Raw genomic sequence first — 14360 nt, forward strand, 5'->3', positions numbered from 1 at the left:
ATATCAGTTGTATATAACTGTTATACTATTTACTTTATGCTATTAAATTTTATGTTACTAGCTATATGATTAGTATAAAAACTAAAGCAAAAACACATGCAAACATTCAAAATTTACTATTATTGTACGAAGAATATCCTTCGTCATACTATAACTGCTAGAAACATTATACTAAATATATAATTCAATAAATGTTATCTTATTTCTTTATTATCAAATTAAAGCATGTCCTTCAAAACAAAATTCAGATATTCAAATTTGGCATGTATGACATTCATATATGTCGTCTTCTTCTCTACAATTATCAACTTTCAAGGTATATTTTTTCACTTTGAACTATTTTACTTTTACAATATATATATTACTCAATATATGTTGCGACTTTATAACTATTCATTTTCTCAATTTATCTTATTCATGTCAAACCTTCACTATAAATTATAAATATTCAATAACTAATTGCTTTGAGCGAGAAATTTATCAATAAGTTGTTGTGGGCTGGAAAAATTCCCAAGACAATTAACCATTATATCATCGGATCATACAATCAATTCCGTCAATGGATATTTATCTCTGAACTTTTCAGTTCATATACAATCAAATGCTAAAATTGTTCTTAAGCGGAAAAGTATCCCCCACACAACTATCTTAATTGAACGACTCTTATCACTTAATTATTTTTTGAATAAGTGCCGACATAATAACCCGACTAAGCTTGGGGTCTCACCATATCATTATTCACTCATCTTTTAACCGAGTTATAACTCATTTTATTTTCTAAGCTTAGCATGGATCATATGATCGGCGGACAAAGCTTGGGGGCTGTGATCCGTCACCTTATAACTCAGTCTTTATTATGCATTATGAGTTATAACTCGGCGTTAACTATCATTCATTCTTTTGCTTGTAACTGACACCTTCATTACCGACTTAATGACCATCATTTCTATCTTAATGACCAAACGGTCATAACATCAATTCTATTCATCAATTTTATGCCTATAAAAAGAACCTTCTATATCTAATCTCAATAATACATTCTATATTCATAGAATTATTATAAACACAACATAACACATGATAACTTTCATTTCATGTCTTACATTCTATATTCATAGAATTATTATATACCTCTTAAACACGTATTGACTTGAGTGTCGGAGTGTCTTTTGCAGGTATCCACCTCCTTGTTCTCTCCTTGCCGACGTATAACTCATCCCGACGAAAAACTTGAAGACATTCATCGACGGACGAGCTATACACCGGCCAAACTCAACAAGAACAATATTAAAAATAACAGCCTAACACAGGAGTTGAAAGAATATCAATGTTGATCTTGGTAATGGGTAGCTTTATTTATTAATTAATGTTTAAAAAATTCGAGTTAGTTTTGTTCACTACAAGAATTTTGTTTATTTGTGGCAGTTTTTTCTCTTATTTGTGGAGGTTTATAACTCCCACCAAATGATTTGTGGAGGTTTCTAAAACCCCCAGAATTTGAGGTGCCACCAGGTCTTTTGTGGGGGTTTTTAAGAACCTCCACAATCTATTCAGTGGAAGTTTTGTATGTATTTAGTGGGGGTTTTATATTGAATTTTTGTGACAGTTTTAAATCATTTTTGTGGCAATTTAAAACCTCCACAAATTAATTTTTAATTAAAAAAATTAATTATTTTGTGAAATTTTCAAACCTCCACAAACCCTGTAATTATTTATTTATTTTTAATTTCAAATTATTCATTAATCTCATCTTATTTACATATTCTCAAATTAAAAAAAATACTCTGGTTAAAAAAAAAAAGCAGCAACAAGCTTAAAGTTCTAACTCTGGCTATTGTCAACTGTTTTCAAATATGAGACTATTTGCTACTAGTTATCAGTGGAAGAAGCTATAACTGATAGGTCATATAATGGAACCTCTGGATCTTCCTCTTGTTCTTCCTTGGACTGATCCTTTAATGCTGCATTAGTCTCTACATGATCTTAAGACAAGTTATTAATTAATCTTAATTATAATAATTCAAGAAGTTACTTTATGCTCAAGAAAAGCAGAGAACTCTTACCTTTCTGAGTGGCCCTTTTTCGTCTTTTCCATATTAAACAGAATGCTAAGAGAAGGCCACATAATACGCCAACCGAGACTCCAACTCCAACTCCTATCTTGACCTTGCGTCCATTGTTTGACTCTTCAATGGTTTAATGTCAGCAGAGAACACAAACATTTATTCGTGAGACAGTGAGAATGCCAGAAACCATGTGGCATAGTTCAAGATTAAATCATGGACCTCATTATTTGTATAAAATCAAACACACCCTAGTCCTAACAGTGAGATAATTTATGTTGGGTACAAAGATCTTGCAAAACATAAGGTAAATGGACATGAGAATGTGTATTATATACATAACCATAAGAATAAATGTAACTGGATCATAAAGTACACATAGCTCAAATGATATTTCAGCAAAAATACTTTGATGGCAAGATTTGATTAAATAATTTCTTTCGTTGAAACATTTAGACTACTATAAATACCCACAAGTATCTAAGCAGTACCAGTAATTTGTAAATTTTAAAACACGTTAGATGTTTTTGTGAAATTAGTGATTCAGGTAAAGCTTATAGCCAAACACCTAATACAAATTGGATCAAAGATCCATAATTGACCTCTCATATACATAATCCAGAAGCATAGATACAACAAAGGATATAAAAACGAAAAGGAAAAAAAATCACTGAACAGTTAGTATACAGTCTATACTGATCTGTCTACAATATCAATGTTCATGGGGTAAACATAGACTTTCTGCTGGATCCAAAGGCAGGATTCTATTTTTCTCATAAATATTTCATAGTTATATATATATATATGTGGATTGCATGGGTGGACTGAAATCTAGTCTACTAAAAATGAAAGATAAATATCACACCACATGTAATATCATATGTGAATTATTCCTTTACCTTCATGTAAAATTCTTTAGCTGAGGCAGGGATGACCTCTGATCCAAAGTCATTTGTAGTTGGAAACCGCCATCTATATTTAATAAATTTGTAGCACTTAGCGAAACAAGATTTGCAATAGGATGAGTCAGTTCATTTTCAGTTAATATTATTTTATTTGAATGCCTTTGAAAAGTCCCACATGTTGCTATAGTTCAGTACCTTAATAGATTCAGAAGTATCTCCTTCTTGAATACATACACACCCATAGAAGCAATGTATGGTTTCTTTACAGCCTCTTCCTTTGAAAGCCCAAGAACAGTTGTATCTACTTGCTATATTATGAAGCAGTATTAGCTGTAAACCTTATTCTTGAAACTCCTAATATGTAAGAAGCAGCACAAACATGAGTTATTACCATTGCTTTTAGGTCTTCTCCTTTGGGTTTTTCATTGAATGAGAGCTAGTTTCTTCATTCAGAGAAAGATGACAAAGTGATTTCAAGATATACATCATGTGATTATGTATACTAGAAACAGATTTGAAAACCATTAACCCAACCTACCTGTCATCCATGGGGAGACAAGAAAGAGTAATATCTGCACCACTCTCGCGATAATTCTGGATATGAAGATGAGTTAGAACATTGTCAAATTTGAATGCATCAACAGTATTGAAGGAGGAAAGGAAGAACTATTGATTGGACGAAATGGTGCCTTACTTGAACAAAGTCCATATAGTCCATTCGGTAGAGATGATCCCCAGAAAGAATCAGGACATCCTCAATATCCTTGCTTCTAGGATCCTACAGCATCATAATTAAACAACATAACTTGGATTAAAAAGTTCAAGTGTAGATTATGTAACTACTCTAATTTCTATAGAATTATTATACCTCAAAGAGCCAGTGGAACTACCTCACGGCATCAGCAGTACCCTGAAACCATCTTTTTCCTGCCTCCCCTGGAGTTTGAGTGGCAGCAAGAACCAGAAATAATAAATACAAGCATTCTTAGTCTTGAGTAATTACAAGTATAGTTTTTCAACACAGAATCCATGCCAAGTATACCTCAACATAGCCATCTCCAAAGGTGACACCAGTGCCAGAGTTGTAAGCACGTGCAATATGCCTGTTGAGTGAAGTTGAACTGAGTGAGAATGTAGACTTGTTAACTAAATTTATATCAAATCCTCTGCTTTGACCTGAAAATTTTACAATCTATATCAAATCCTCTGCCTTGACCTGAAAAAATTTACAGAAGAAAAGAGTACACTAGAACATAAGAAGCAGGATTTGTGTATAATTTTGCCAAAACTATATCATCAAATTATCACAAATTCTAATATTTTTGAAAAAATTTGAAGAATTGATGAAAGCAAAGAACGAGAAAAAATTAGGAACAAATCCTCATTATAATGACTCCACACGACATGAAATCAGTTCCACGAGATCTGATAGTTTTGAACGTAGCTTCAATTACTCGCTAGCTCGCCTTCTTGATCTCCTCAGCTAGCACTACCGAATCCGCGCCGAAATCGCACTCTGAGTGCTTCAAGCCGCCGGAGGAACAGCAGAACCAGCGGCATAACCCGCGGTGGAAGATGACGGAGAAGCAGAAGATTTAAAGCATTACCTCAACAATATGAATCAAATCATGACTCTGAGAGGTCAGCGAAAATTCAGAGGCTCCACGATCTCCATTCATAACTCCACCGGCAACGGTTGACGGAGGAGACGACGGCGGCAATGAATCGTCCCTCTCCCTCTCTCGCTCAAAGCCCTCTTCTGAGTTCTGATTGTTATTTTTTTTTTAATTTTTGTTATGGACTAGTATTATTTGGGCTAGACATTTTTTTAATATTGATTGGGCTGTGGGGGGTTATTGTTAATGATTTAGGGAGGTTTTACAAATTGTCATCATTAAAATATATTATGGAGTACCCGAGGGAATGGATGGGAATGGAGCTTGCTTGCTTGGGAGGGTCGCCCACTTTGTGTGCCTCTGCAGTATCCGAGGGATTAGTCATTGGGCTTCCGGCCTGATGGATACCCTGGTGCAAACCAAAAAAAAAATATATATATATTATGGAAGTTTATAATAACTCCCACTAAAAAACTTCCACAAACAAGTAAGAATTTTGTAGTGGTTCTTCTCGATTTATTTTTTCAGAAAAGTATAAGGGTAAGTAATTTTAATTTATATTAATAAATAGTCTAATACCATATTTTTAGTCATTATTTTAAATACTGTTAATTAATTGTCAATAAAAAACAAAAATTATTGGCTGCACTTTTTATAAGATTTTTTTTTTAAAATCGGAGCGAACTAGTTTAGTGTTAGAATAAATGACTAAACTATTAATATTTTAAATTAAAATTGATTTCTTATTAAATTGTTTGGGTTTGATTTAGTTAGTTATAATTGTTATTGAAATTAATATTCCAAATTAGGAAGTGAATCTGCAAATAGCTTTCTTTTTTCATATAGGAATTCGTATGTTAGTATGTTACTAAACATATATAACAATATAATTATGTAATATATATACTAAAAATTAATTATTAAAAACTATAATACACAAATGAAGAAAGATGAAAGATAAAACTAAGGGATAAATACGGTTTTAGTTCCTAAAGTTGAGGCTGAAAATCGAAATTGCCCCTCATCTAATTTTCGATTTAGAATCGTACTTAACATTTTTTTCGTATTAAAATTATTCTTTTTATTTAAATTTTTAATTTTATTCCTAAACTACCCTATTTTAAAAAATTATAAAATTAAATAAAAACAACAACGTGTGTGGGGGAAGGGAAAGGGGACGCGGGGTTGGGGGGGAAGGAAAGGGGACGCGGGGTGGTGGTGGTGGTGGGGGAAGGGGGAAGGGGAGGGGACGCGGGGTGGAGGGGGAGGGAAAAGAGGGAGCGCATTTTTGTCAAGAAAAAATAAAAAATAAAAAGACGATTTTAATATGAAAAAAACATTAAGAATGATTCTAAATCGAAAATTAGATGAGAGACGATTTCGATTTTTCAGCCTCAACTTTAGGAACCAAAATCATATTTACCCCTAAAACTAAGGGACACGATTGTATCATGCATTTAAGGGTTTATTACTCTTAAATGTAAAAGATTTTACAACTAACATAGATAACAAAATTTATTACTCCATGTTTTTCTTTGTTCCAACTCTTCTAATCAACATACATATATGTCTTCATTCCATGGCAAGAACTGATATATAGTGGAAAAGCATGCAACCATGCATATCTCTCGTATCTACATCACAGGAGTGTATTTAGTTTGTATTTTCACTTTTTATTTTTATTTTTAATATTTTTTATTTTTTAAATTATAAAAAAATGTCAAAGCAATAAAAATAATAAAATTTTATTTTTTATTTTTACTTATTTTTATTATTCTTTTATAAAATTTTAAAAATAAAAAATATTAAAAATAAAAAAAATAAAAACTTCAATCAAATGCACTGTATCCTAAGATTTTAATATAACACACAACAAAAATAATTCAGAATATTGACTTTTATTTTTCTAAAAGGATATTGACTTTTATTTTTGGATTCTTTTAACTACGGCTATTCGTAATAATATCTATAATTTGGTTTTAATTTTCATGATTTTTTTAAATTAGAAATTATGTGGTTGGTCTTAAACAATTCTTTGTTGAAGAAAGAGGAGCATCTTTTCTTAAAGAGGTTGAGAAGATTCTTGATGTTGGAATTTGATGAATCTAATGAGTCTCATGGTTCTGGAGATGAGTCTGCATGTTAAATGAGATGGCTGTCTATGCCAATTAACTAGAACTATTGATTAAGACTAATAGAATATTAAATATTTTGGTTGTGTCCATATAAGCATTTTATATTTTGGGTTGTGATGTAAAAAATGTGTGGATTAAGATGTTTTCATTTTTTGTATGGGATGTTTTGTGCATTTTTATTGGACTTATTTTTCATATAATTAATTAAATGTTAAGGTGTGGACACAATATCATTAATCGACGGGCAAATTAATTCCTTTATGTTTGTAGTTCAGTTATTTCTTTAAAATTTAATAAAGTGAAGTAGCTCTTTTATAATGTTGAAATCTCTCATTCCACATTCTAGGTTATTGCTTCACCTATTTGCTTTTGGCACGTGAATGTTTTATAGGATTTAGATGAATGCATGTGCATGTATGCTTGAACTGTTATGCAATTTCTCTATATTCCAACAATTTGTAACTGATGCTTTGTTAACGGTCTTTTAGACGGATTACTTATGTACATGTTGGCAATTAGTTAATTTAGCCTAAGTGACAAAAATAGTATATTTTTTGTTTTAACATTTTATATTGATACTTTTTTTTAATTTTATTAGAGCTTTGTGAAAAATGTTTGATCCATGAAATGTTTATTCTGCTCGAATTTAGAGATTTTGGCTTTATTTTTTACATGTTCCACTTTTGCTCTCAGTTGATGATTAAATTCCTAATCTAAATATATACATCATATCTCAATTTTGTGATAGAGATATTATTGATATTTTAATTTTTTTTGTCCTGTATTAATAAAATTAAAATTTATTTTTTAAGATATTTTTAGAAAGAAAATACGTATACACTTTATGTTTATTTTATGTTTGCTTTATTATTATATTTCAATTTATGTCACAAATTAATGATTATAAACTTATAAAATCAATTGTTAATCGCGATGACTATATTTTTTATTTTTTTATGTTTATTTAATATTTTATGGTTTTTTAAATTGCATTAATTAATTTTTGAAACACATGATTAGATATATGGTAAATATTATGTTGGCATAATTATACCAAAAAAAAAGATAATTCAAATTTTGAATTGGTATGACTATAAAAAAAATAATTTTAATAGTTAATTAGTAAAACAAAAAAATTCAATAGTTACTTTTATTATTATATTACAATAAATATATTTATTTGTTTTTAAATTTAGTTAAAATTTGTCTTAAAAATTGTCAATTGAAAAAATAGTAAAAAGATACAAATTAATGTTAAATTAGAGAAAAGCTTAGTATACAAGCGATTAGGGCCTGTAACTATTACAAGTTCATTAACGCCTAATCCACTAAAACGCGCTGCAACTCCTACGTCACTTACACGCGCTATACAAAGATCCCGCGTTTGTATAACTACCAAATTTAAAAGATTTGTTTCCTTCTTTGTTTTCTTTCTTTTCAAATTTCATCGTTCTTCTTCTCGCGCGTCTTCCCCTGGTTTTTCGATCGTTCTTTTCCTCTCCTTTTTCATTGGTTTGTTCTTCGTCATTGACGTTAGCTTTTCTTTCTGTAACTCCAGTTTCGTTTTGACATGGTGTATTTATAGTTTTTGACATGGTGTATTCTGCAACCTCTCTGTTGTTGATGACCAGTTTGTTCCGAAGGTTGGAATGACCTTTACCACCCTTGAAGATGCTGGAAAATTTTACAGGAACTATACCAAGGTTGCAGGTTTTTCTACAAGAGTTCGGAGCACAAATAGAAAGGAAAATGAGATTAAGAATCAATTGATTACATGTAGCAGAGAGGGAAAATGAAACTCTCATAGCAAAGACTCATTTGATAGGAATTGGAATGATTTTCTGCTAAACTTTGGTCTTGTGGACAACAAGTGGCTTTCGTGTAGTGTTGGGTTAAAATCTGCAGCAGAGGTGTAAATTTAATTTTTTATCAGGTGTATTTATAGTCTGTGTTTGGGTGTATTATGCAGATCTCTATGCAGACCGTCATATATGGGTTTCAATCTATCTGATCACCACTTCATATTATAGTATCTGTAAATCAGACATTTTGAATACACTAGAGAGAGTTTAATTAATTTTGGTTTTGTGGACAACAAGTGGCTTTCAGGTAGTGTTGGGTTAAAATATGCAGCAGGGGTGTAAATTTAATTTTATATCGGGTGTATTTATAGTCTGTGTTTGGGTGTATTATGCAGATCTCTATGCAGACCGTCATATATGGGTTCCAATCTATCTGGATCACCACTTCATATTATAGTACCTGTAAATCAGACATTTTGAATACACTAGAGAGAGTTTAATTAATTTTGGTCTTGTGGACAACAAGTGGCTTTCAGGTAGCGTTGGGTTAAAATCTGCAGCAGGGGTGTAAATTTAATTTTTTATCGGGTGTATTTATAGTCTGTGTTTGGGTGTATTATGCAGATCTCTATGCAGACCGTCATATATGGGTTCCAATCTATCTGGATCACCACTTCATATTATAGTACCTGTAAATCAGAAATTTTGAATACACTAGAGAGAGTTTAATTAATTTTGGTCTTGTGGACAACAAGTGGCTTTCAGGTAGTGTTGGGTTAAAATCTGCAGCAGAGGTGTAAATTTAATTTTTTATCGGGTGTATTTATAGTCTGTGTTTGGGTGTATTATGCAGATCTCTATGCAGACCGTCATATATGGGTTCCAATCTATCTGGATCACCACTTCATATTATAGTACCTGTAAATCAGAAATTTTGAATACACTTGAGAGAGTTTAATTAATTTTGGTCTTGTGGACAACAAGTGGCTTTCAGGTAGTGTTGGGTTAAAATCTGCAGCAGAGGTGTAAATTTAATTTTTTATCGGGTGTATTTATAGTCTGTGTTTGGGTGTATTATGCAGATCTCTATGCAGACCGTCATATATGGGTTCCAATCTATCTGGATCACCACTTCATATTATAGTACCTGTAAATCAGACATTTTGAATACACTAGAGAGAGTTTAATTAATTTTGATCTTGTGGACAACAAGTGGCTTTCAGGTAGTGTTGCGTTAAAATCTGCAGCAGAGGTGTAAATTTAATTTTTTATCGGGTGTATTTATAGTCTGTGTTTGGGTGTATTATGCAGATCTCTATGCAGACCGTCATATATGGGTTCCAATCTATCTGGATCACCACTTCATATTATAGTACCTGTAAATCAGACATTTTGAATACACTAGAGAGAGTTTAATTAATTTTGGACTTGTGGACAACAAGTAGCTTTCAGGTAGTGTTGGGTTAAAATCTGCAGCAGAGGTGTAAATTTAATTTTTTATCGGGTGTATTTATAGTCTGTGTTTGGGTGTATTATGCAGATCTCTATGCAGACCGTCATATATGGGTTCCAATCTATCTGGATCACCACTTCATATTATAGTACCTGTAAATCAGACATTTTGAATACATCAGAGAGAGTTTAATTAATTTTGGTCTTGTGGACAACAAGTGGCTTTCAGGTAGTGTTGGGTTAAAATCTGCAGCAGGAGTGTAAATTTAATTTTTTATTGGGTGTATTTATAGTTTGTGTTTGGGTGTATTATGCAGATCTCTATGCAGACCGTCATATATGGGTTCCAATCTATCTGGATCACCACTTCATATTATAGTACCTGTAAATCAGACATTTTGATTATACCAGAGAGAGTTTAATTAATTTTGGTCTTGTGGATAACAAGTGGCTTTCAGGTAGTGTTGGGTTAAAATCTGCAGCAGAGGTGTAAATTTAATTTTTTATCGGGTGTATTTATAGTCTGTGTTTGGGTGTATTATGCAGATCTCTATGCAGATCGTCATATATGGGTTCCAATCTATCTGGATCACCACTTCATATTATAGTACCTGTAAATCAGACATTTTGAATACACCAGAGAGAGTTTAATTATGGAAAAAAAATTTACTTATAATTGGATCAAATATATTTACACCATGTGTTCAATTTCTTAGAACAAGAAGATCAATAAAACCTAGAAGAACATAGAAGAACAGTAAAACATAGTTCTTCGATTTCGAAATCAGAAACAGAAATGTGGAAAATGTACAAGATGAGTAAAACAATAACGTACCTTGAATAATATTTTGTTGATGGTTTCTGCTATTATTCGCGACGAGTTCAAATGTCTCTTCAGTTTTTAATGTTGCTCGAAACTTGAGGATTTGTGTTATCTTTGAAGGAGAAGAGGAAGAGTGAGTCATAACGAGCGGTTTTTTCGAAGCGTAATCGTTCGAGTGACGCGCGTGAAATTGACGCTCCATTTAAAGGGAGGGAGTGCGCATGGATTAAACCTGAGTTAGGCCAACTTGTAAGGATTGTATGCGTTATTTGCTTGTATGTGTAGTGGGGCCCGTTAAATTATTTAAAGACATAGATATTTTTCTTGTTATAATTTTACAGGAGAACATATGACATATGAAAATAATCTAAATACATAACTAACTAGTGAATGCTATGATGCTTAAGTTATGGTGCCTAATTTACTAAAAAAGGTAAAGAAATAATATTTAATAAATTTCAACTATTTTATTTTTATTTTATATATTTTATTTTTTACCTATAAAAGTAAGTTAGACAATTTAGGCACAACAATAAAAAGCACTATAGAATCCACCTAACTAAAATGCGTTACTAATATTTTAGTTTCTATTTACAATAAAAATCTGTTTCAAGTCAACTGCATTATTAATTTTAAGCCATGCCTTTTTTTAAAAAAATTATTCAAACTATAATATTTTGATAAATGTCAAATTTTATCGTATTTTTTGTTAAAAATAATATAATTGAGATATTTTTTATTTTTTTAAGCCAATATATATTATACGTATTTTTTAATAAAATAACAATAAAATTTTCTTTTATAAACATAATCGAATAAAAAAAATTTAACAAATAGAGATCTTCCACCCGTGCATGGCACGGTTTCTTCTGCTAGTATTATAGATTCATTGTTGGCAACGATTCCAAAGATGAAATACGTTTAAATATTCTGATATGAAAGACAAATTCAAAATGCAAAGAGATGATAGCAACAACTAACAAGCCAACAACAAGAAGAAAAATTTTGTGCTATAACTACATCTACTAAGGCTGCATGTTTTGAAATGGTTCTCAAACTTACCAAACTTGCTGAATAAAGTGAATATAGTCAAAACCTGTAAATTATGACAAAATCCCTACTCTATAACTTTTGTCAATTTTTGGCATTCTACTGCTAATTTAATTTACGTTATTGAAATCACATTTCAATTTTGATTGTTATTTATCAGAGTTAATTATGGATGACAGGTTTCTGCAAAACATATAATGACTTTCACGTCTAGCTATACTGATATAAATAAAACCTCCAACTTAAGGAACTAAGTGTAAGGTATAATTATATTTTTTTCCGATCGGTATAAGCTTTGTAGTAAGTGGGCATGTAGAAATCCAGGTATTTTGAGCTAGGCCCTCAAATTCGTTATCTAGTGCTGGTGTTGACTGCTCTAGTGCTCCCTCCAAACTTTTGATTGCTGACTTTCACTAAAAAATGTGGATAATAATATATCACTGCACGTTTTCTGCTTAAAATATACGATCATCGTTGACATGTACATGGGAGGAAAACTTAACGAATTTTAGATCCAATCTTACCTCCCCTCTGACCTATTCAATGTAGTTCCTATGAAATTGTCATGCAACCACTGGTCATTAATAATATACCAATATATTATATACCATGCATCATTTCCGAATGTACTAGACAATTAGTACTAGCTCCTTTGGAACTGTAAAACTAAACGAGAAAAATATAAGTTAAAGTGAGCTTGTTAATAAGTGATATAATAAGGGGAAAACTTTTGCTTAATTTCTAGATGGATGCATGTGTTTCTTCCAACCCTAAGCAACATCTTTTTCGTCTTTTTCCTTTACACAACAGAACCGACCAGACCTTAAGAAGTTTTTAGTAAAGAATAGAAAATGGATTAATAAAGAATAGATAGAGCTAATTAAACAAGTAGTTTTTAGTAAATGCAGCCGCAGCCCGCAGGCATCCCCCTTAGAAGTAAAAGCAGCCCAAAAAGAAGAAGTTATAATGTTGATGTACAATGTAGGCAAATGCAGAGAGCAGCCTACCATAGACCATAGTTAATGAAACATTAAAACAATCCATTAAGAAGACCAGCTTTGAAAATGACTAGGCTTTCCATACCTTGTAAAGAATTTTAAATTAACCCCCCACCCCCAGAAACCAACCTCGTTGAACTGTTCATGTTGGTTCTGAAAGTGCCCTTCACAAAGGGGGATTCTTTTAAACAAGAAAAGAGAGAGTGAAAAAGAAGGTGCCGTTATGGAAGGTGTTTAGGAAGCGGGTATATTCAATTTGGCAGCTTGGTCCAACACATGAAGGAACTCAGTTCTGGTCCTGACAACTCTATGGAAGACCTCTCTAATCTGCAGCTGCAATGGCTCCAACCCTTCCTCCATCTTCCGGCATATATCAGCCAACTCCTCCACCTGCGCCTTAACTTCCTCCAATTTGTCCGCCTCCGCAGGGAACTGGAATGAGTCCGCAAAATCAAGGAGCCATTGCGCAATCTTCTCCATCTTCTGCATCTCCTCCAACAGCCCCACCGTGCCTTTTTTCTCCTTCTTCTTCCACTCCTCGGAGATCCTCTCCTGAAGCGCAGTGATGGGCTGGGCCCAGCTCAAATTCCTAGGCATCTGGAAGTGGGTCCCAAGCCCATTCCTCTCCTGGCATGGAAGCGCTGCAACCAATGTCCACAGAACGAAAACCAAAACGGTGTTCATTATGAAAACAGGGAGGGCAAGGCCGGATGACTCGTTGCCACGTGGCGCTGCCAGGTTGGACGACATGGCGTGAATTTGCTTGGCGGCAGACCAGTTCTTGGGCATGGTCCAGGAGAGGGAGCGGAAGGGAGCAGCGGCAGAGCGATCCTTGTCCTTGTTGCCGCGACGGCCGAAGGAGCGGCTGCGCTCGGTGCCCTTGGTGATGCCGCCGTCCTTATCCTCGTGGAGCATGGCGCTGAGGAGAGCGGAGAGGGCCTTCTTGGCACGGCGGACCTGGCCGTCTCCGATGAGGGTCTGGTCGAGGGCAGAGAGGACGATTTCGGCGAGGCGCTGGATGTTCCTGAGGGAATCGATTCCGAGGGAGACGGCATTGCAGACGTCGAGAGACTTGATGATGCGGTCAAGGAGCTCAGGGAGGAGCTTGTCAAGAGGTGGCTTAGCGATCTGGAATGGGTCCCTTCCCATGAGGAGTACGGCCTTGAACTCTGCCTCGCAGCACAGAAACTCGTCTAGAAGCTTCCTCAGCCACCCGATGGACATGAATGCCTCCGGCTCATCCGTGCACGACAGCAGCTCCGCGAATCTCTCCGCTACGTGCCTCTGAAATAGCTCCATCTCCTCACACTCCGTGTCGTGGCTGCCGTCCATTGACATCGACATCACCTGGTTCCTTCTAATGCTTATTCTCCCCAGGAACGATCCCTGGTTGTGGTTGTTCTCCGTCGTCGCAGGCATCTTCTTCTTCTGAAAGAGAAACAGAAAGGAGGAAAGAAATAAGATTAGAGGTGTAAAGAAGAAGAGAGAACGCGGGAGTTATATAAATGGCCTATTT

General features: G+C 33.8%; 1 protein-coding gene and 1 long non-coding RNA gene across 6 annotated transcripts; both read right to left on the bottom strand.

Annotated features, from left to right (window-relative positions):
* Positions 1-1692: 1692 nt before the first annotated feature.
* LOC112801902 (uncharacterized) lies at positions 1693-4840 on the bottom strand. Of its 5 annotated transcripts, XR_003202132.2 has the most exons (11): positions 4576-4771; positions 4145-4184; positions 4011-4071; positions 3837-3904; positions 3663-3746; positions 3507-3562; positions 3360-3411; positions 3164-3276; positions 2963-3035; positions 2064-2186; positions 1693-1973 (listed from the first exon to the last, which is right to left on the bottom strand). It is a non-coding gene; the product is annotated as an uncharacterized lncRNA (long non-coding RNA). The 5 variants fall into 5 exon arrangements; XR_003202129.3 differs by lacking the exon at positions 4145-4184 and having other exon boundaries at positions 4011-4144; positions 4576-4840; XR_011882238.1 differs by lacking the exon at positions 4145-4184 and having other exon boundaries at positions 1693-1982; positions 4011-4144; positions 4576-4801.
* A 7898-nt stretch (positions 4841-12738) lies between these two features.
* Positions 12739-14263, bottom strand: LOC112801903 (protein ROH1A-like). Its single transcript, XM_025844851.3, has one exon. It carries the CDS (start codon positions 14261-14263, stop codon positions 13079-13081), a length of 1185 nt encoding a protein of 394 aa, XP_025700636.1. The 3' UTR covers positions 12739-13078.
* Between the last annotated feature and the right edge of the window lie 97 nt (positions 14264-14360).

This window comes from Arachis hypogaea, chromosome 5, assembly GCF_003086295.3.
Source record: "Arachis hypogaea cultivar Tifrunner chromosome 5, arahy.Tifrunner.gnm2.J5K5, whole genome shotgun sequence".
Classification (NCBI taxonomy): domain Eukaryota; kingdom Viridiplantae; phylum Streptophyta; class Magnoliopsida; order Fabales; family Fabaceae; genus Arachis; species Arachis hypogaea.